General features: G+C 45.0%; 1 protein-coding gene across 9 annotated transcripts in view; it reads left to right on the forward strand.

Moving 5' to 3' along the window:
• The window catches only part of nfia (nuclear factor I/A), a 130,709-nt gene that overhangs the window by 85,951 nt on the left and 20,720 nt on the right, over positions 1–24,038 (forward strand). For all 9 annotated transcript variants that reach the window (XM_040183851.2, XM_040183853.2, XM_040183856.2 and 6 more), the window contains exons 3-5: positions 8,517–8,582; positions 9,672–9,746; positions 23,404–23,521. In XM_040183851.2, the coding sequence (XP_040039785.2) occupies positions 8,517–8,582; positions 9,672–9,746; positions 23,404–23,521 (259 nt within the window). The remainder of the gene's footprint in view (positions 1–8,516; positions 8,583–9,671; positions 9,747–23,403; positions 23,522–24,038) is intronic.

The raw sequence follows: 24,038 nt of genomic DNA on the forward strand, positions 1-24,038 counted from the left end.
GATAAAGAAAGGGAACGATCAAGGGAGGATAGAAAGTGGTGAGGAAGGGGGGAAGGAAAGAGGAGATGGAAAGGGAAGAAGGATGGGAAATGAGGTAGGAAATATGAAGTTATCAAAATAAGGAGAAATGAACTGAAAGATGTAAGATGGTCAGGAGGATAAAGAAATCAGAGGAAGGGATGGAAAAGGGAGATGGAGACAGGAGTAAACGTAGGAGAGATGAAGAATGAAGAGAACAAAGGTTACCAAAAGGACATAGGAAAGGAAAGAGGGAAGCAATAGAAGATGATGGAAAGAATGGATGGAAGAGGACAGGAGGACACGAGGAGAGGAAGCGCGGTAAAAGAGGGAGAGGAGTGAGTGAGGAGGGAGTTACATAGAAGTGAAAGGTCGGATTAAAAGAAGTATGGAATGATCTAAGCGAGGGAAGAAGGATGCAAGGGAGGAGGGAATAGGAGGTCTGACTGAACTGACGGGAGGATGGAAGGAACCAAAAAAGGGAAGAAGAGAAAAAGTCTGCAGGAAAGAAAGAAAAGGAGGAACAGAAATATTATAATAATTATAATTCACAAGGAATCTTCAGTATGTGATATCAAGTGTGTGTGTGTGTGTGTGTGTGTGTGTGTGTGTGTGTGTGTGTTCTATCATCCATTAGAGAGCTATAATTATGGTAAGTGAGGCAGAGCTCCGATCAATACAGCAATTCATCAATTTGACCCCGCCCACCAAAAAGCACACACTATTTCAATTTACCAGATGTAACCACACACACACATGTGTAGAAATATGAAATTATTCCACAGTAATATCTGAGCAGGTGTAACCCCAGCAGCTGCCAAAACGCCGATGTAGCTCCAAGGCATTGTGGGAGTCTGAGTCTATTAATACAAAGTTTCCCCCATTGGCCCAGCGCGGTTCTTAAATACAGTTGTATGGCGATTTTATTTGGGGCATTTTATGTTTCAGTACAAAAATGTATTAATTTATAAAAACAAGCCGTTCCTGGAGATACTTCTTTATTGTGTGTGTGTGTGCGTGCGTGTGTGTGTGTGTGTGTGTGTACGTGTACGTGCGTGTGCGTGCGGCGATCAGAATTGAGTGGAAATGTTCCACTGACAATGGGCCTCAGCACTTTCCTCTGATAAGACATTTTTACTTCGATGACTATCAAGTTTTGAGATTCATTATTTGTTTATTATTTAGTGTGTTTTTTTCTATTTTCTTTTCTTATTTTATATCTTTAGTTTGTGGTCAATCAGGGGCCGTATTCTTCTTCTGTGTCTCCTGTGGAGTGTAAAGTGAACCCAGATAAAAGGTGCCCCCTTGTTGGTGAGGTGGTCCGTAGGGTTTCAGCTGGCAGCCTTTTAAATCATCTATATTTTCTTAATTATTATGATGTCAAAACATTACCTGGCTCTTATTTGTGAATGATTTTATTCACATTTGTCTACCAGTAGGAAGAACATTGGGGCTCTTTGAGGAGAGAAGTAAAAAGACAAATCAATGCCTTCTTTGAAAGTGTGCGCAGCCGTTTCAACCCGTTTAGACGATAATCAGCCGCCACAGTTCAGAGGTCAAGACACATTTATATTTTTATACCAGTTGACTGGCTGCCTTCCAGTTGGAATCACTGGAGAACCCCCGGATTCACACACCCCGCCTGATTAGCGGTGGATTCCAAACCGGTTTTGGAAGGTTCCTGGATGGTTTTTGGAGGGTTTCTGGAGTGTTTGTGTCAGTCTTAGTGTTAGTTTGTGTGACTGCGTGTGTGTGTTTGTGGCGGTTGGCTGGTAATGGCATCGGCCCTCTATTGTTCTGGCAGAAGGTGGCGAATGGCAGCCGCTCAAAGAAAATAGACAGAAGCTGCAAAATGGTTGCCAACGCTTTAAGATGGCTGCCAGGCTGGAGAACGAGAGAGACAGCTACCACACACACAGACACACACACAGACACACACAGGCCGGGCGTGGGGCGAGAGTCAGTGTTTGACTGAAAATGTTGAAAGTGTGTTTTTGGGATTGAAATTGTGAGGAAATCAGTGTGTGTGTGTGTATACATGCCTGTCTGTCTGTGTGTGTGTGTGTGTGTGTGTGTGTGTGTGTGTGTGTGTGTGTGTGATGCAGTTGGCAGCGTCTCCTTGGCAGCGGCGGCTGGTTGGGCGTCCAACAATGGAGACGGCTAACGGGATTCTCTCTCTCTTTCTCTGTTTTCTTAAACACCGTCGGAGGGAAGAGAGACATCAACTACAAACAGACAAGGAGAGAGAGAGAGAGAGAGATTGGCCGTCTTCTTGAAACGCCAGCGTCTTATTGGCAGCGGCGCCTGGCCGACACAAAGCCTCGTCTTGTTCTCCTGAGTTTGTACCCTATGGTTGAATGCACTTATTGTACGTCGCTTTGGATAAAAGCGTCAGCTAAATGACATGTAATGTAATGTAATGTAATGTCTGCCACGTGTGTTTGTGCGCTTTCATTATATAATTAACGGGACACGAATAAAACAAAGAAACACACAAAACGCACATCCCGTTTTTGGAGACGGCGGCGTTCGCCGCGACTTGGCCGCTGTGCGCGTGTGTGTTGTTTGTTGAGGTCACGTGACGATTGTTGAGGGGCTTCTACAAAATGGCGACTGGTGGGCGGCATCAAAATGGAAGCCAGGGATGCCCAGTCAATTGGGGGGAAATATTTGTACCAGCGGGAAGGAAAACGGTCATACTCTGTGCGTGTGTGTGTGTGTGTGTGTGTGTGTGTGTGTGTGTGTGAGTGTTTGGCTGGCAGATCCGGCCGTGCAGACGTGCCAGGGTTCATGATTCTGAGCCGGGGTCTAACCCCGGCGCTGCCTGGAAACCCAAAACAAACACCCCCCCCTGCTGCTGGCCGTCCTCACAGAACCATCATCGGCCTTATTCTGCACATTTCATTTTCTGCTGTTCAAATGTGTTGCTTGTGTCTGACACGTCAATTCCTGACCAAGTGAAAAATCATATATATCCATAATATATCCTTTCAATTCTATTTAGTCTATCTTGGTTTTAAATTAAAACAGCTTATCTAATCAACCAATGTGAGGTTGTTAGATAATATGCAGGGGTGTAAAAAAAGTTATTTATGAAAAAATTATTACAATAAGTTATTAAATTATTATACGATGTAAAGGTAAAGTTATTAAATGATTAAATCATGTAAAGTTAAAGTTATTAAATGATTACATCATGTAAAGATAACGTTTTTAAATGTTTACATCATGTAAAGGTAAAGTTATTAAATGATTACATGATGTAAAGGTAAAGTTATTAAATGATTACATGATGTAAAGTTATTAAATGATTACATGATGTAAAGGTAAAGTTATTAAATGATTACATCATGTAAAGTTAAAGTTATTAAATGTTTACATCATGTAAAGGTAAAGTTATTAAATGATTACATGATGTAAAGGTAAAGTTATTAAATGATTACATGATGTAAAGGTAAAGTTATTAAATGATTACATGAGGTAAAGTTATTAAATGATTACATCATGTAAAGTTAAAGTTATTAAATGATTACATGATGTAAAGATAAAGTTATTAAATGTTTACATCATGTAAAGGTAAAGTTATTAAATGATTACATGATGTAAAGGTAAAGTTATTAAATGATTACATCATGTAAAGATAAAGTTATTAAATGTTTACATCATGTAAAGGTAAAGTTATTAAATGATTACATCATGTAAAAGTAAAGTTATTAAATGATTACATGATGTAAAGTTATTAAATGATTACATCATGTAAAGGTAAAGTTATTAAATGATTACATCATGTAAAGTTATTAAATGATTACATCATGTAAAGGTAAAGTTATTAAATGATTACATGATGTAAAGTTATTAAATGATTACATCATGTAAAGGTAAAGTTATTAAATGATTACATCATGTAAAGTTATTAAATGATTAAATCATGTAAAGGTAAAGTTATTAAGTGATTACATCATGTAAAGGTAAAGTTATTAAATGATTACATCATGTAAAGGTAAAGTTATTAAATGATTACATGATGTAAAGGTAAAGTTATTAAATGTTTACATGATGTAAAGGTAAAGTTATTAAATGTTTACATGATGTAAAGGTAAAGTTATTAAATGATTACATGATGTAAAGGTAAAGTTATTAAATGTTTACATGATGTAAAGGTAAAGTTATTAAATGATTACATCATGTAAAGGTAAAGTCATTAAATGTTTACATGATGTAAAGGTAAAGTTATTAAATGTTTACATCATGTAAAGGTAAAGTTATTAAATGATTACATCATGTAAAGTTATTAAATGATTACATGATGTAAAGGTAACGTTATTAAATGATTACATCATGTAAAGGTAAAGTTATTAAATGATTACATGATGTAAAGGTAACGTTATTAAATGATTACATCATGTAAAGGTAAAGTTATTAAATGATTACATGATGTAAAGGTAAAGTTATTAAATGATTACATCATGTAAAGGTAAACTGCAGATCATGGAGATGCAATAAATCACTCAGCTTGAAGGGATGTGGAACAGGAGATTTATGCCCCGTGGGTTTATTTCAACTCGTCATCCCCTAATGAACCGGACTACAAAATGCTTCAACAATCCAAAATTTGGTTATTTTTTACAGCTGGTGCAGTGCGTCAAATAAAGTAACATAATAGCGTTATTTTTCTCCTCAGCAGAGGATTGAAATTCATCATATTGTAGTTCTGTAAATCTAACAGCAGCTAACCCTCCGTGCTGCCCAGGTGTTTTTACCAAGCACGATTCCTTCTACGCATCCTAACAAATGGGATTATCTTATTTGTCTGGAGACAAACACACAACACCCATGAAATGTCATCAATCTCCATGCGGACGCTGTCTGTGGTGGGAGGGGCTTAATTCTGCGTATGGACTTGAGAGGCAGCTGATTTGTGGTCTGTATAAAATATGAATCCGTACATCTGCTCATTTCATTAACTAAATCAGGGCTTGGATCGATATTGAGGACCAGGGTCTTTTTCGGCCCCCAGGCGGGCGGGAAACTCTCCGTCACTTCTGATCAAACAGCTCTATCAGAATCCTTGCACATAAACACGTCATGTCCCTGCGGGGAGTTTGATATGTGCTCCTAACCGCTCTTTATTTTAGGCATGTCTGTCGCCCAGGTCAGGGGTCACCTCCTCTGTCGGCCAGAGAGAGAGAGAGAGTTTTTTCCTCCAGTAACACTGTGGCGTTTAACTGAACCTTCTACTTAGTTTTCATGTACTTGTACATTACTAGAATACTTTGCTTCCAACTTTAAAAGGTACGAAAATATATATGGTATATATGTGTAATACCTTGTTATGATCAAACGGCCTTTTCTCTGTCTACTGTGTGGGAATCTTCCTGCAGCCCCCCCCCCCCTCCCCTCCTCTTTGGAAAGGGGCAGTTCATGTCAGAGAGAGAAAGTGAGACGGGCGAGCGACCTCCGGGGTCACAGAGTTTAACTTTCCCACAGAGAGGGAGAGAGAGACCTCTGCCCTCTCTCTCCCTCTCTTTTCTTGGTTCATTGTTTTCTTCTAAGTGCTCTATAATGTGTGTGTGTGTGTGTGTGTGTGTGTGTGTGTGTGTGTGTGTGTGTGTGTGTGTGTGTGTGTGTGTGTGTGTGTGTGTGTGTGTGTGTGTGTGTGCGCGTGTCTGTGTGTATCTGTCTGCTGTACCGATCACATGGGAGAGGACAGCAGAAGGTAGAACGAGGGCCCAACAAATGCAGAGACAAAAGCGTTCATGTCGTTTTACTTCCAATTTTAAATTTTAAAGCGTGTTTGTGTATGGTGTTGTTTTATTTGTTTCCACGGTCCACTACACTCAGTCGATCTGAACAAGACGAGGAGGAAAGAGGAAAAAAGAGAAAAGAGAGACGGAGGGGAACAACTCAACACCACTTGTTGAAAATAAAAGAACGCACGGTAGCAGCTTTTGTTCCTAAATAAAGGCTTTTACTTTGGAGCCTGAGAGGGGGGGGGGGTCAAAAACACTTTTACAGAGAACACGTATGTATCTGCATGTGATGAGAAAAAGAAAGGCTGGAAACAACAAAAGACTAGAAAGAGAAAAGAGCTTACGTTTTAAGGTTTTCCCTTTGAAAACATTTGTAACCATAAAAGTAGTGGACTGCCAAGAAAAGAGGAGACTCAACCTTTCAAAATAAAGGCTTTCAAGACATGAATCTGTTTGTGAGACCTGGTGTTTTGCTTCTCCATCATCTCAGCAGCACTCCCCTCGCTGTGCACACTGGTATTTTATTTTGCTGTCTGTATTTAGACCCCCTCCCCTCCGGGGGGGGGCGGATGCAGACGGTCCGGTCTGCTCCCACGGCTCATTAGCATATTTAATTAACCTGGACGGGAGGGGGGTGGGGGGGGGGGGTGCTTGACGGGTTAGGGCACCAGTGTGTGAAAGTGCCCTCCCACACACACCCATCGGCGGCACCCCTCCTCCCCCCTGGTTGCCGTGGTTTCAGGCCTGATGCTCTTTGTTTTAGGCTGCTGGAGCAAACAGACACAGTGAACAGCATGCAAAGCAAGGCTGATAAATGCAGCACTTTGTCTCACTGTGTGTGTGTGCGTCTTTGTGTGTCTGTGTGTAGACGAGCGGGGCCTTACCGCAAAAAGTTTTCAGAAATTGGATTGATCAATGTAACCAAGCGCTGACGTTGTTTTGGTATCGGCCCAAATTGGGAACCTTGTTGGAAGAAACGCCTGCTCAAAGTCTATCCTGCGAGTTATCGTCGTTTGAATGTTTTGAACGGCTGCTTCCGTCACTGTAACGATGAGCTGGCTGTCAGGAACAGCACGGCGCTGCTTTTTGTTGCATTTTTGTGGTATTTTGCAACAGTTTTGTGCTCACTTATTTTCCCAACAAACACAAAGATGCATTAACCCCCGACTAGTTTGTCGGCTTATCGTATGGTAAACATAAGTTATAAATATTAACAGCTCATGGTGTCCCGCATCAAGTTGACTCCTTTGTCCTCAATGTGAGAGTGTCGGGGTCGGATCCCATCAGCCGATGGCTGATTGTGTTCCATCACAAGTTTCACCGTACTGGGCGTGGTAATAAAACCCAACCGGGCTCATCTGTCTCAGTCAGGTCCTGAGTCATAGCCCCCGCTTCGGGAGGGGGGGGTGGGTGATATGCCCCCCCCCCCCGACTATTTTATCTGCAGCGCGCCGATCGATGCTCCTGAAGTCGCTAAATCATTTGCAGGAGTGGCGCTGCATCAGAGCAGAGAGCATGCTGGGAAAGAGAAGCCAGGGGCAGATACAGCGAGAAGGGCTGCGCTCAGAAAGAGAGGTTCTCTGTTGGAGGGCGTTGGGCGCGTCCCATAATCCTCTGCGGTTTGGGTCCCACCGGTGTCTCTGTCTGTCGGTTTGTCTCACCGTCCTCCAGCGAATAAATGAATAATGCACCTTTCTTCTGACTCTTGTACCTGTGTTTACCATAAATTAAAATGTATGCACACAAAGGATGTAGGGCTTCAACTAACGATTATTTTGATAATCGATTAATCGGTTGATTATTTCTTCGATTAATCGATGAATCGGATTTTCATAAAAAACACCATTAAAAAGCTTTACTTTCCAACCCTTTATTCTAAAACAGAACTGCAAATTCACATTGCAAAAATACTTCAGAAAGTACAGATTGCTCCTTGAACATAATAATTTATAAAAAAAAGAAAAATACAAATCAGAAAATTTAACAGGATTTGTTGTAACGTCAGAACTTGTTCTCTATACTACACTCACAAACTCTCACAAACTCACCCGCATGTGTTTACAAGCTTATTCATTAAATTATTTCCATCATTGTAGTGCGAGCTAAATAAATGTATACAGCTAAAAAACAAGTTCTATGAGATGAATTTAAAATGGCATTTGTAAATAAATGCATTAGATGCTTCTTAGTTGATTTAAAGGATCACCGCGTCTCCCTTTACAGGCATAACATCAACTACCGTAGAACCCACAATACGCAAGCAAGCGCACTGGACTACCGTATATGACAGCATTAAAAAGTACAACACACACAAATATATTTGTCAACAATAACCGATATGGGACAAAGCACAAAATATATACAAGACAACAGATGAATGGTCCAAAAGAGGCGTAAATAAAAACGTGTCTTAGTCTTGCTAACCGCTTTACTGCTGTTGTTAGCGAGCGAAAAATATTTTTGTTTTGTTAAAGTACGACGTAAGTAATATTTGGCTCACGGTGTCTTTTGCACACGGCAGAAACAATCATGTCATCCAACAGAATGACACATTGTGTTCACAGTGTGAAACACTAAAACAGAGAAAGTATCTCCATATCATCCGTCAGCAGTTTAAATAATGTATTTTTCTTGTTGGAGAGCTTACCGTCCAATTGGGAGGCGGCACTGTTGTGTGTGTGGACATAACATGTTGTAATCAGTAGTTGGACTCGTCCTCATCAGTCTTCATCTGTCTTTTCCCTCCAGAAACCGGCCAATCAGAAAGCCCCAACCAGGCCAGTGATTCAGATATCAAGGAGCAGCCAGAGAACGGTGAGACCTAGTTCACACACACACACACACACACACACACACACACACACACACACACACACACACACGCCTACCTATGCTCCTATACATGTTGTACTGTATATTCTCACACACACACACACACACAGGTTGACCCTCGTTTGACCCTGCTGGTCAGACAATTGAGGCGGTGGTTTTATGTTCTCTCACACACACACACACACACACACACACACTGAATGAGAGCAGTGTTTTTTTCTGTCTGTGTTGATGGATGTCAGCGTACTGGATGTGTGTGCGTGTGTGTGTGCATGCAGAGGATATCCTCTCCGGTTTGTGTTTTTGTTAGACCTTGACCCACCCAGAGGTTCAGCTCCTTTCCAGTACACACAAATACACACAGGCACACACACACACACACACACACACACTCAGCTGGTAGTAATTATCCATGTTAAGAAACAGAAACTCCGTTATGTATCAGTTATGTACTTACTTACTGAGAGTACTTCTGGTACTGTTAATACTGACACTACTACCACCAGTTGTACTCCTGTTGCTGGGGAAACTCCTACTGTTGATAATGATAGTAACACAAAAGCTGATAATACTTCTATTACCACTGTTAATGCTACTCGCAGGCTGCTACTACTACAGATAGTACTGCCTTACAACTCGTATTATTACCACTGATTATGAGAGGATACTAGTTCTGTTACCACTTAATCTACAACGATCACTTGATAGGATACCACTGTTACAACTACTACTACAACTAGTAATGCTACTGCTACTGTTATTACTGTACTCTGAGTGCTATATCTACTGTGTAATGCTCCTACTAGAATCAATGCTACTGCAATTACTGTAGTACTACTATAAATGCTACTCGTAGGCTACTAGTCCTACTGGTGCAATTCGTTCTATCACAGTTAGTGGTACTTAATAATAACTTAACCACTACCTCAACCTACGAGTGATGCTCTGCTACCATTACTACTGCTACTAATACTGCGTTTTCCGCTGTAAAATGCTAGTTTTACAGTGTGATGATGTAATCAGTATAATAGATACAGATGTAATACTGAGCTCTCTGTCTCTCTCTGTCAGGCCATCTGGGTTTTCAGGACAGCTTTGTGACACCCGGCGTCTTCACGGTGGCTGAGCTTGTACGAGTCTCTCAGAGTAAGTTCCTCGCTCTCTCTGTGATGGAGCAGTGATTGGACAGCAGATCTGTCATCGATAGTGGTTCTAATGTGATTCCTCCGAACTCGGCTAAATGAACGCACAAAAAACACGCACACACACTCACGGCCAAGAAGAATACTTTAGAAAAGAGTAGAATGTCCATTTTTTCCTCTGTAAAGTAAACATATCACATATAAGGAGAAGCAATGAAGAACGAGTAAAATGTTTATCAGTCCTGTGGGAACGTTGTGAGAGGATCCGCTCTCACACGGAACTATAACTGTACTTGTAGTTACGTATACTTTAGGCCACAATCCAGAGTTCTGATTGGCTGGCTGGTGTTCATTTAACAGGGAACAACCTGAACATGTTTCTAAATCAGCGTTCATGCTGTGTTAACCAGCAGATCACCATAGCAACCGTTTGCTTCAATAGCAAACCCCCAAAGCAGAAACAGATTAAAAACATACAAGCAAACATGCTTTCAATAATATGAAATAAAATAAAGAAAAGTAATATAAAGGGACGTATAATAATATGCTCATTCTGCCTCAGCCAACAAAGGATTTAGTTTTGTGCATTTGGTCAATCCCCGGGAAGAAAGAAGATGATTTAAAACCAAAACAATCAGTTGTTTTTTACATGGATGTCAGCATTGAAACCGCTTTGGAGGGAGCGCTTGATATCATCCAAAACAGGGACAAACCACTGGAAGGCGGTTGTGTGGTGATGGGTTACTTTCTCACATGTTGTTCAGGTGTAGTTTACCTGCTGTCCTGAGACCTTAACACGCCTGCACCTCCACAGGAACACGCTGCGTTTCTTCTTTTACAGAACTTTCTCTGTAAAGCAGGTGTGTGTGTGTGTGTGTGTGTGTGTGTGTGTGTGTGTAAGCGTGTACGGGAGCAGTGTCAATTGGGACAAAACGCCACGTTATTCAACACGTTTTGTCATCACTCTGCGGCGAGCGCTCTCGATCTCTCACAACTTCTATGACGAGGAACTATGGGGGGGAAGGAGACTGCAAAGTGAAGGAGACAGGAAGGGGGAGAGGGACAGGGAGGTGGGGGTCGTCGTGGCGCAGGGGTTAGAGAAGGTGTGCTGGGAAGCACAAGGTTGTTGGTTCGATTCCAGGCTGCCCCATGTTCCACGTCGAAGTGTCCCTGAGCAAGACACCTAACCCCTAATTGCTCCCCAGGCAAAAATGTGAAAAAGCCATATGGGTTTAAAGTGTAATGTAAGTCGCTTTGGATAAAAGCGTCTGCTAAATGACCTGTAATGTAATGTAATGTAATGTGTGGACGTGCGAGAGAGTGCGAGAGAGAGAGAGAGAGAGAGAGAGAGAGAGAGAGAATGAGGGACAAACGTGACCTTTAAAAGTGCCGATTTGCAGTAGAGAGAGAGAGCGCAGTGGGATCCATATGAGACTGTCGATCGCCCACCGCTAACAAAAGGCCGATGTAAAGTGCCTGTCAGCACACACAGAGACCCCTGATCAAAGAGCCATCGATCACACACACACACACACACACACACTGATCCCAGCCTGATCAGATTCACGCCACTGCGCATGCAAAACCTCACATAGTCACTTAATTACACACACACGTCCTGCCATTGGTGTGTGTTTGTTCCTGTTTGTCCGCAGTGGCGTCCACATGTCGGGCACCAGAGAACATTTGTTCACACTCTTTGCCTTGACTTGTTTTCTTTTCATGCCACTTTTTTTACTTGGACTCCATCCATCCGCCATGAATAGTCTCTAGTCACTTCACTGATTAAAAAACAGGCGATACATCCAAAATCCTGCTTTTACATTACATTTGTTTTTTATCCTCAGATAATTTGCTCCATTACATCACTGGATTTTAACCTTACTAGTGTTTCCCTGGGACCTTTTGACTTGCCTGCGTGTCTGCTGTCTAAAAGCATTGACAGTATTTGGTCCTCTCTGTCCTGCCATTATCACACAGTGTGGCCTGGTCAACGGACTTATGGGAAATTATGTTTTTGTAAAAGGATGCAAAGAAGTATACAACAAAGAAAGAATATTCGATTTTACATGCGGTTGAAAAATTCTATGCGAGCTGCAGTTTTGTTTTGAGTCAAATAATTCTACAGCACTTATAAGTACGGCGTGATTCTCCTCTGGAATCCACTCAGTACCATCACACACTGAGCAGAAGATTCATAGTGACTCTCCAGAACATTTATGTTTCTTTTTACCCTTTTAGTGTCACAGTATGATACAGTGGCCTAAAGTACTGCTTACTTTCAGTTTGAAAGGTATGACGGCTCTCGGCTCAGCTTCTCTTTTTTTCATTATTCAAGTGAGCAGCTCTATTTTGAATGAAAGAAAAGAAGCCATGACTGAGATGGGACACTTCTCATGATAGATATAGAAATATATTCTCTGGCCATCACGTAGTTGGAGAATTATTCAGTGCACCTGGAATGTAAAACAATTTATACAAGCAAGTAAAATGTAAAGTATGAAAAGTCCTCGCTGCTTTCATGTTGGTGCAACATGCACACACACACTCTATGGGTTATGTTGGTATACTCACACACACACACACACACACACACACACACACACATACACATTCAGGCGGACACAAATGTATTCAAAGATGCACACAACCTTTCTCTAGTGTGTGTGTGTGTGTGTGTGTGTGTGTGTGTCCATGTATTGTGTTGGTCAGCAGATTTGCAGCGATGCGGCTCTGGGAGAATCACTTATAGATTAGAGTGCAGGAGAGTCCAGTTTGTGTGTGTGTGTGACAAGCTAATGTATGTGTGTGTGTGTACATGTAAGTCAGTCAACGACATTAACTCTAACACTATTTATTTATACAATTTAATGATAAATACAGAAGATGAATATGTGTGTGGAAACACACTCAGACACTAATAACGGATAACAGTTTAAACAATCCAAACAGCCAAAAGTAACGCAAATAATTCAAAAACCAGCACGTCATCACCTGACCCACCAGACGGATTGTAGCATCTATGCTAACAAAGTCTTGTTTGAATAGTTGCCTCTTTGTGTCGCATCAAACAAGCCGAAGCCCCGCCCACTGTTGACAGTGGCTCCTCCCAGGCCCCTGATTGGTCCCTGCTCTTTCTTCACATCGCTTGAAGGCTGACACGGTGGATACTTGCATGGGATTTGTGATCGCGTGATCCCTGCGGCACGGTGGCGTGCAGGTTAGCATCGTCGCCTCACAGCAAGAAGGTCCTGGGTTCCACTCCGCCCAGTGGCCTTTGTCTGTGGAGTCTGCATGTTCTCCCCGTGTCTGCGTGGGTTCTCTCCGGGTTCTCCGGCTTCCTCCCACACTCCAAAGACATGCTCTGGGGATCAGGTGGATTGGTGACTCTAAATTGCCCGTAGGTGTGTGAGTGTGAGTGTGAATATCTGGTGACCAATCCAGGGTGAACCCGTCTATCGCCTGAAGTTGGCTGGGATGGACTCCAGCCGCCCTGTGACTCTGTGTGCAGGATACGCGGTTGGCAGATGGATGGATGGTGATTCTTGCGTGGTGAATGCAGGTGCTGTGTGAGGTAACAGTGGTGGAACGTTACTTAGTACATCTACATGAGGTTCGACTTTGACAAGTAGACACTTTCCTTAAGTAGTTCCCTATCATGCTCTACTCTATTTTATGTCCACTCTGCAGACTTCGCTCTACTAATAAACCTTCTCATTGACAAACTGCAACACAGCCATTCTGCATATTGCACACTTTCCGATGATACTTCTACACAATAGTACTATACTTGGTATTTGTCCGGATTCTTAAGAAAAAGACAAGATGAAGCTTTTACGTTTGTGGTGGGAACATTTAGAATCTGAAATTCAGAGTGTTGAATTTGTGATTCTAAAGGTTGGACCAACCCCTCGAGCCAGACCTCAAGGTGGCGCTGTAATAACGTTCCTTCTTATGTGGCTCATTAAATCAGTCCTACACACTGCGCTGTTTCTAGTTGAAGCAAAACCTGAGATGTTTCCAGTCATTCCCGCCTCCCAATCTACGGCTTTCCCAGGTGAACAAGAGGGCAGCACGAGTACTCCCTCCTCCACCCGCCTCCCTCCTCCACCCTTGCATCAGTATACAAACCCTGAATGAATATGTACTACACCGGCGACACGTTTGCCACACGTGTTGGGTGTTTTATAGAGTAAATGAACGCACACACACACACACACACACACACACTGGGGTCTGAAGCCCATAGCTTACCAGAAGAAGTGGTCGGGGGGAAGGGTGGAGGAGGGGTTGGAGGTTAGGGGCGTTGAACACAGCACACGCGTACAAACACACACACAGCGGGTGACCTTGGCGTTGTGCAGCCATTACACAATTCACTGGCAGGCCAATCGAATCTCTCTCTGTCGATCAATATCCTATTAAAGCAGCACACAAAGAGAGAGGGAGGGGACGGGGGTGGGGGGGGGGGAGTATAGGTTAGCGTAGCGCCGTGTACTAAATGTAATTGGTCGCTTCAGTATATTTCCTCCGACTGCGTTCTGACTTCTCCTCAATCATTCCTCGTCCCCTTCCTCTGCTTTTACTGGTGCTCCCCTCCACCATATAATGTTTCTCTGTCTTTCTTTCGGCGCGCTTCCTGCGGGAGAGGAAACTCTCTGCCCGTCGAAGAGGGAGTGTAGATCGCCCGGAGTTCGGGGACCCTGAGTATATATTCCGCTGGACCCTTTGTGTGTCGTGTAGATCCAGAGCACAAAGCAGACGGACGCCTCATCATGTAGCAGCTTGTGTACCGGACCCACCAGCACCACCAGCAACTCTTTGCCCTTTTTCCTATTGAGCTTCAGAACACGGTGGACCCGAGTCCCCTGGAGTCAATTCGGAGGATTGGGTGTTCTTCCTTGTTTTAACATTAACCGCTCTATGGACGGCACACTGTACATGCTCATGTAGCACATGAGGCCCGTTGATAGCTGCAGGTCTCGCCCTGTGTGTTTCTGAACCCCTTTGATGTTTATAGACATTTGTAACAAGCTCATCCGCTGCAGACACACACACACACTCACTCACTCACACAGACACATGTCTCGAGTGCACACCTTGGCACTGACACACATTTCCTATTCACACTTTCCTCACAGTTTCAGGAGAGCTGATATTAGACGTAAGGATTCGGGGATTAAGTTGATATGATCGCGTAACACTCCTGCTGCTCTCATTACGAACACACACACACACACACACACAAAGAAATAAGAAGGCAGATGACCCACTTGGCACCTTCCAGTACCTTCATCTGGAGGCCTTCCCCCCAACACACACACACACACACACACACACACAAAGAAATAAGAAGGCAGATGACCCACTTGGCACCTTCCAGTACCTTCATCTGGAGGCCTTCCCCCCAACACACACACACACACACACACACACACACACACTGGGATTCAGGGATGAAAAGATGAAGAAAGCTGGAGGCCTGCACGCTTCAAACTCATCCGTCCCTCCTTCCTATTGCCCTCCGTCGCCCCTGGCAACACACACACACAAAGCCTGGTGGTGTGCCAACGCCATATGGGCACCACGGCACAAAGATGTCACATCACAATAATACCACCAATAAAACTCTAACAACGGGTAATACACGGGCAATAAAAGTGAGAGTCAAAAGGAGCAGCACTATAAGGAAGTTATAAAATACATGAATCATTCAGCAATTACAAGAGTATAACATAAAACGTTGGCTGAGGTGTTAAACAGAGCTGTGTTCATAATTTGAGTTATTTTAGTTTTTTATTACAGGTACAGTTTCAGTGTCACCTTCAGGTACCGGGATCTGAGCGTATGTGTATGACAGCCGCTATAATTACAATTAATACTTAAAGTCTCCCAACTTATTCTTAACCACACCAATAGAATAATGAGACGCAAATCATCCACTGAAAGTCCACTGAAACACACAAAAGCATTTTTTTGTGAATCTTTTTTTAAATACAAAAAATGTATGTTTGTTCATTAAATGTATGTATTAATATTTCAATTTTGCATTGCTTCATTTCATTATTGAATTCTTTAAAACTACTTACATTAATTTGTTTATTTATTTTGACTTGACACTTAATGTACCTGCATGGAGCTTGTAATACTCTACTATACTACACTGAGCAGTAGAAAATATTCTCACCTATAACTCATTCTGAAAAGTTTTTCGTTGTTTGTACTCAGCTGCACATGAAGTACTCCATGCTAGACCTTGAGGAAAGTGTACGAAACGCGTGTGTGTGTGTGTGTGTGTGTGTGTGTGTGTGTGTGTGTGTGTGTGTGTGTGTGTGCAGCGCTCAGGCCGGTCCTATCTCTGCAGGGCAGAGAGAGAGAGAGAGAGTGATAGATAGATAGAGCAAGCTCACGTTGCTGAGCTCAGCAGAAAACTCCCCACCAGGTCCTGTCAGTTCTCCTCCTCCTCCTCCTTCTTTCATCCCATCATCATGCTCTCCGTCAATAAAGCGATGAAGAGGAGGAATGGAGGAGGAGGGGTGGGGTGGCGAGGGGGCTGGAGGCGAGGGGCTACACGGATGTCCGGGTTTGAAGCTGATTGCTGCCTTTGTTCAGCAGGATTTTCAAATTGAAGCATTTGACAACAAAGAGCCAACTCTCTCTCTCTCTCTCTCTCTCCCTCTCTCCCTCTCTCTCTTGCCCCTCGCTCCCTCACTCCTTTAATAGTGAAAGCCCTTGCAGGTCTTTGTGCTCTGCTGGCCTCCCTGGAGAGAAGCAGAGGGAGAGAGAGAGAGAGATTTTTGATTTTTTAGAAAAACAATTTATTTTACATATTTCAACAACTTTGTCAATGTGTTAAAAAAAGGTCACAGATTTCCTTCCTTTGTTAAAAAAAACAAGACAAAGCAACAACAAAACAAAACAAACAAAAGCAAAATTATATTTCATGCCATAAAAACGGGAGCAAACACCAATTCATTATTTTCCACTGAGCACACAACATTTTTAAAACACCAGCGTTGTTTAAAAGTGTCTACGTCCCCAATGTGTTTATAAAAGCGGAACTCTAGCCAGAGCCTGGCCCTGATGTTCACCAGCCACACTGCTCTGGCCTCCTGCCCCTCTCCGTCCTTCACTCTGGCCTTCCTGCTTAGATAAATGGCCATTTTGGCTTCCCCTGAAAGATAGTTGAGGAGCTGCCATTTTTCTTTTTCTGCTTTTTTGTAGGCAGCTCCCATGATAAAAATCTTTTCAGTAAAAACCACATTAAAAAGACTAAAAACCGATGTTAAAAGAGAGAAGAAACTCGTAAGTCTCTTGCACTCTGTAAAAACATGATAAATAGTCTCTCGGAGGTCACAGAAGGGGCATTTGCTCAGAACAGTGGGATTAATAACAGAAATAAAAGCGTTGGAGGCGACAGCACCGTGTAAAATTCTCCACTGGAGGTCGGCAGTCCGTTTCTTGAGGGGAGGTTTGTATAAAATCCTCCACTGTGGGCCCGGTCCATTTTGTCCCAGTCTGTTGGACCACACAGTGGGGAGCCTGTCGCACAGTCCGGACCGGTTTATGCTCTTCACGCAGTTAAAATACAGAGTCTTCTTGTCTGCTTCGTGCAATGTCAGCGCTTCGGGGCGTGTTGTGGCGAGCAGGGGGCCGGTGAGTTCCCCTAGTCCTGGGCTCAGGTAGATCTCGGGGAAGGGGTCTGCAGGGTCCGGCTCCACATCTTTCTGGCTGTAGTCTGTGAGGTGGCTCCTTTCCTCCTCAGTCAGCCTCTGGTTCCACAGCTCCAGGAGCCTCCTCGCCATCCGGACGGAGTGCAGCCCCAGCAGAGAGCCCAGGGCCGGGGCGTCGCTCAGCGTCGGCCCCACTGCGTCCACCAGCTGCTGCAGGCACAGGACTCGTGCTTTCAGCAGCGCCCCCATCAGGCCTGGGGTACCACTGCTGCTGATGTCCAGCCTTGCTCTGTAGATCAAAGGTTCTCTCAACAACCAGTACAGAGAGAAAGACTGTGGGCACCTTTTATGATTAAAAAGGGCCCAAGACTTAAAAACACCCTGATAAAACGGAGGTAGCCCATTTAACTTTAAAAATTTAGAATCAATTAAAAACAGAGCAGTATCCAGCCCCAGGTTGTTTGCACGTCTAAAAATGCAGCTGGCCACGTCCCTCCATACTAAAAACTCCGGACCTGTGAGATATTTCTGTAAAAACTGGAGTCTAAAAGTGGTCGTCCGGCTGGCCAGGTGGACAAGGCCCTGTCCCCCCTCCTCTCTGGGTAAAAACAGCACCCCTTGTGGCACCCAGTGTAGACCCCCCCAAAAGAAATCCACCATTTTCTTCTGTAAGTTGGCAAGGAAGCCTGAGGGAGGGTCTAGGCAGGTAAGACGGTGCCACAGCTGGGATGCAATCAGGTTGTTTAAAACCAAAACTCTACCTTTAAAAGACATTTGAGGGAGCAGCCATTTCCATTTGGAAAGTTTCCCCTCTATCTTCTCTGTGACGCCCTCCCAGTTCTTCTGGACGATGCTCTCTTGTCCTAGATAAATCCCCAGATATTTAAAACCATCTTTCCTCCACACTAGGCTTTGGGGAAGAACCGGGAGGCCGCCACGCCATTCACCGACAGCGAGGGCTTCACTTTTTTTCCAGTTCACCCTCGCTGCCGATGCCTTACTAAAACTTTCCACGATGTTATTTAAAAGGTCTGCATCCCTCTGGCCTTTAATAAAAACAACAACATCGTCGGCATACGCCGATAAAATCATTCTTCTACTAAAACCAGGTAAAACCAGGCCCTCCAGGCTAGAGCGTATTTTGCCGAGAAGGGGTTCCAGGGAGAGTGCATAGAGCATCCCGGACAGAGCACAACCCTGCCGGACCCCTCTATACACTCTAAAAGGAGCACACAGACTGCCGTTTATCTTCAGCACACTCTCAACCTCGCTGTACAACACTTTGATCTTAGCTATGAAACCAGCGCTGAACCCAAACCTCCCCATGACCTTCCAGAGGAAGCTGTGCTCAACGCGGTCAAAAGCCTTTTCCTGGTCTAGGGAAATCAGACCAGTATTAATGCCTAACGAGCTGGCGACCTCCAAAACATCACGAATGAGGTAGACATTGTCTACCATGGACCTGCCGGGCACACAGTAGGTCTGGTCCCGATGGATGACCTGCTCCATAGCTTCCCTCAGCCTGGAGGCAAAGACCCTGGACAGAAGCTTGTAATCCACGCACAGTAGAGACACAGGGCGCCAGTTGCCGATGTCCTGCAGGTTCCCCTTCTTCGGCAGTAGCGTTATGACCGCTCTGCGGCAGGACATCGGCATGGAACCAGAGGCCAGACTCTCGTTAAAAACCTCCAGGACATCAGGTGCAAATATGTCCCAGAATGCCTTAAAAAATTCTGCGGGGAGGCCGTCGATGCCAGGAGCACGCCGTCCCTGCATGCCCTGCAAGGCGGCCTTCAGCTCCTGCACCGTTATGGGCCTGTTGAGCGCTTTGTTGGTCTCCTCAGAGACTTGAGGTAGCCCGCTCACGAACTCCTCCGTCAGTGCTTCCTCCTCCCTGTACTCACTGGTGTAGAGGGAGGAGTAAAAGCTGACCGCTCGCCTCCTAATCTGGCATGGTTCCACCACCGGCAACCCTGTGTCTGCCAACAGCGCGTGGATCACCCTCCCCTGCCCACTCTTCCTCTCCAGGCCGAAGAAAAAACTAGAGGGAGTGTCCATCTCCGTGATGGTCTGGAATCGGGACCTGACCAGTGCACCCTGAGCTTTAACGTCTAACAGGTCGGCCAGAGCCATTTTTTTGATCTTGAGGATTTCAAAATGTCCTCGCTCTCCTGTGGACTCGTTTAAACGCTCTAGTTCCACTATATCAGTCTCCAGGTCCTTCATAGATCTGGTGATGTCTCTGGTCACGTTGAGAGTGTGCTGCTGACAAAGAAGCCTAATCTCGATCTTACCGCGGTCCCACCACTGCCTAAGACTACTAAAATCACTCTTCCTCAGCCTAAAAACACTCCAAAAATATGAAAGGGCCGCTCTAAAATTCCTATCAAATGTTAAACCGGAGTTAAAATGCCAGTACGCGCTTTTTGGCAAAATGTTCCTAATAAAAACATTACACACTAGCAGGGAATGATCTGAAAAAACAGCCGGTACAATGGTACACATCTTGAAAATATTAAAATGGTGCTTAAAAACATAAAACCGATCAAGCCTGGCTGAGGAGATTCTACCTTCTCTGAGGTGGGACCACGTGTACTGTCGGCAGTCTGCATGCATCCTTCTCCACACATCCACCAGGCCATGAGACCGGACCAGCTGCCTCAGAGCGTGCTGGGAAGCTGGATGTGGCTCTGCGTGGTTGCGGTCTATGGCCGCATCTTCTGTGCAGTTAAAATCCCCCCCCAAGAATAAAAAATCCTCCGGGGCACAGCCATCTAAAAGATCATTAACTTTTGTTAAAAAAAGCTTCCTCTCTGTACCGATTGTTGGAGCATACACATTGATAAAAACAACAGTAAAAAGGTCGAACCGTGCCTTGACTAAAAACAACCTCCCCTCGATGATGTGTTTGACCTCCAGGGAGATTGGCTTAAAAGACCTGGAGAAGAGGAAGCCCACTCCTCCACTGAGGTTGGTGTTGTGGCTCAGCAGGACTTCCCCTTCCCACTCCCTCCTCCAGTCGGCCTCGTTGGTGCTGTCGCTGTGCGTCTCTTGCACGAAGAGAACATCAAGACGTTTTATTTTTTTAAATTCATAAATAGATGCCCTCTTCTTGGCATCTCTGGCTCCGTTCACATTCAGGCTTCCCACTTTTAAAGTATCCATGATAAAAATAAATAAAAATAAAACCAATAAATCAATTAAAACACACATTGGGGCTTTTCTCGTGATCATCGATTGCTCGTTTTGCTTTTAGCACAATTTTTTTTAGTCTAAAACCCTCTTGATCTGTGAAGCCAGACTCCTCTCGCTGGCTCATGCGGAGTCTGGCTGAGTTATAAAAACACACCAGGTCTGGGAAAAACTCCTCGATTTTTAGATTTCTCCTATTTTTGACTTTTTGTAAAAACATTTTGATTTGCTCTGCGGAGTAGAGCTTTTCCCGCTGGCTGTGTGTCAGACAGGCGCTGTGGATGACGCTGCTGTCCGACACACAGCCCTCACTCTCACTGCCGTCAGATGGCCCCTGACCCCCCATGGCCTCCTCTTCCTCCCCCACCTTGCTGGCTTTTGCCTCGCTGCCTGTATCTTGCCTCTTTTTTTTTCTTTTTGTTGCAGCTTTTTGCTCTCCTGCTTCCTCCTCCACCATCTTAACCTCCTCTGCCTGTTCCACCCCCCCATTCAGTCCTCCCCCCAACTGTGCCTCTATGGCACCTGACTCCTGTTCCACACTAACCCCCCCCTCACCCTTTTCCTTTCCTTCCCCTCCATCCTCACCCTGTGCCACCTCACCCAAAGCTCCTCTCTCACCCACCAAAACACCCTCATTTACACTGTGCACATCTTCCATACTCACCCCGTGTGGGTCAGGCACAGCAGCGCAACGGCCCGCGGCCCGCGGAACCGGAAACGGCCTCACGGACGCCGCAGCCACCTCCGCGGCTGGAGACTCCCCCGCAAGCGCCGCGGCCGGAGGCTCCCCCGCCGCAGCCGCGGCCGGAGACCCCCCCGCAAGAGCCGGCTCCCCCGCCGCAGCCGCGGCCGGAGACCCCCCCGCCGCAGCCGCGGCCGGAGACCCCCCCGCCAAAACCGCGGCCGGAGGCTCCCCCGCCGCAGCCGCGGCCGGAGACCCCCCCGCCGCAGCCGCGGCGGGAGACCCCCCCGCAAGAACCGCGGCCGGAGGATCCCCCGCCGCAGCCCCGCCAGGCGGAGTCGGGTCCCCGCGCCTCGGGCAGGCACCCACGGTGTGCCCCTCCTCGCCGCAACCGAAACATTTCATCGCCGACGATGATGCAAAAATCACGTACTCGTAATCATCTATCTTAACATGGAAGCGGAGGTTGAGCTCCACATTCCGGTTGTTAAGTATCATATAGAGGTGTCTGCGGTGAGACACTACGTGCTTCAGTAACTGAGACCTGCATCCAGACAAGATCTTTTTGATCGGTGAGACCACCTTTCCGTGTCTGGAGAGTTCTCTGCTGAGAAATTCGCCGGTGATGAACGGAGGGACGTTCGATAGAACCACCTTCGTGGCCGGTTGCGTCAGTGGCAACACCTGCACAAACATTTCATTCACCGTGAGGCCGCCTCGACGACTCGGTTCACCTTCTCCACCTGGTCCAGGAAAATGACCACGGCCCCGTTCATCCGAGCGGCCGACTTAACGCTGCCGTGCCCGACCACTTCCCCCACAGCCAACCCGATGTCCTCCACGCTGCACGGGAAGCCCGCGGCGATCTTGATGCCGTGCTTCCTCGTGAGCTGGGAGAACGTGTCCCCATTTACCATGGCGTCTAGAGACGCCGACCGGCGAGACACCGGCAGGAGAAAAGAAACCCAAAGAAAAAAAAACCCACGACTAACCCCACAACTAAAGTGAAAAACAACCACTAAACCACATTAAATTAATATATATAACTAAGGGGAAAAAAAACAAATAGAGAAAACCGCTCAAAGACGCTCACACACGCTCACACACACTCACTCCCAGCATGCACCGAGAGAGAGAGAGAGAGAGAGAGAGAGAGAGAGAGAGAGAGAAAGAGTTGCGTTTGTGGACGCTAATGTCCAACTGCACTCGTATACAACTGTTGCACAATGTCACCATTGGAGCACTGCGCTAATATTTCACATACTAAGTGTGGTAATAACATACAGTAGAGGGAGGCGATGCAGCGAATGAAATACAGGAGGCTGTTTCTTTCTCAGCTCGTGTTTGTTGGTAAGAAATGAGGACGGGATGTTTTCTTTAAAAGACTCAAGCAGGAAAACTGTGACTAAAGTGAGAAGTTCCTGCAGGTTGAATAGTTTGAATTGAGATGTTTCTGGTATTGTTCACCATCTCAGCTGTTTGCATATTTTCCTTCTCTACAGCTTATTGACAGAAAATCACATCAAAGCTTTTGGAATTTATATAGTTTTGATAAAGCGAGAGAAATTGAAATGAAGTCAACCAGTCACATTGTACTTAGCGTATGTATTCAATACTAACACAACGGTGTACAATATTACACAGAGACTCTGAGAGCCAAACGTACAACTCCATTCCACCATGACAACGGCAGAACACACTAGTTCAGCTCCTTCTGTTCTTACCTTTCACAATAGACATACAAATAGAGGGAACCCAAATTTCATTTTAGAATAAAAGTAAAATCAATCAAATATCTTCCAGTGGCTTCAGGCTAAACTAAAGGTGACCTCACATAGAATGCACACCAGATCCACTCAGAGCTGCTCCTGCCGTTGATAGTTTCGATACCAAATATTGTGTATTTGTCTTTTTCACAACATTTGTTCGTCACAAACTGCTGTTTCTGAAATTAGTCAAAATATCACTATCGAGGGAAGATTTTCACTCTACACTGTAAACTCCCAAATGCACGTGGATGGGCAAGCAGACCCAGAACAACTGCTATCATCCATCATGTTAAATGTCTCAAAATGTCTATATTAATGCTTTCTCTCTCTTTTTAAATCACCCAGCACCTATCGCAGCTGGTACCGGTCCAAACTTCTCACTGGCCGACCTGGACAGCTCCTCTTATTACAGCATGAGTCCAGGAGCCATGAGGAGACCTCTGCCGAGCACCTCCTCCTCCGGGTAAACCTCAAATCCACACATCCTATCAGATCTCAGACCTCTTCTGCGCCTCTAACAGGCATCTGTAGGATGAAGGTAAAACAGGAACATGCTGAGACACAACACCTTACTGTAAACGCAGTGCAATATGATGGTAGTACATGCATCTTTTGAACGCACAAGCTTTACTCGTAGTGGAGTATTATTCCTGTGTGGTATTTGTACATCTTCATGGGGAATCCAAGAAACACATTATTGTGAACCCCAACAAACAAACATTCAATCTTACATATTAATGTACATACACAAAGACGTGTACAACACACACACACACTCACACCCACATGCTTGCAGGCTTTGCCCTGACCTCTTCTTTTAAATCGATGCGGTCGCAAGAGTCGTCTGTCTGTCTGCTGAGATACCTGCCCTGCAGCAAGCACGCACACACACACACACACACACACACACATATAACAACAACCCATGAGTCAGATCAGAGTGTGTGTGTCCTCCTGTTTTTTTACACTCCTTTCTCTAC

The sequence above is a fragment of the Gasterosteus aculeatus genome, chromosome 8, assembly GCF_964276395.1.
Source record: "Gasterosteus aculeatus chromosome 8, fGasAcu3.hap1.1, whole genome shotgun sequence".
Lineage (NCBI taxonomy): Eukaryota > Metazoa > Chordata > Actinopteri > Perciformes > Gasterosteidae > Gasterosteus > Gasterosteus aculeatus.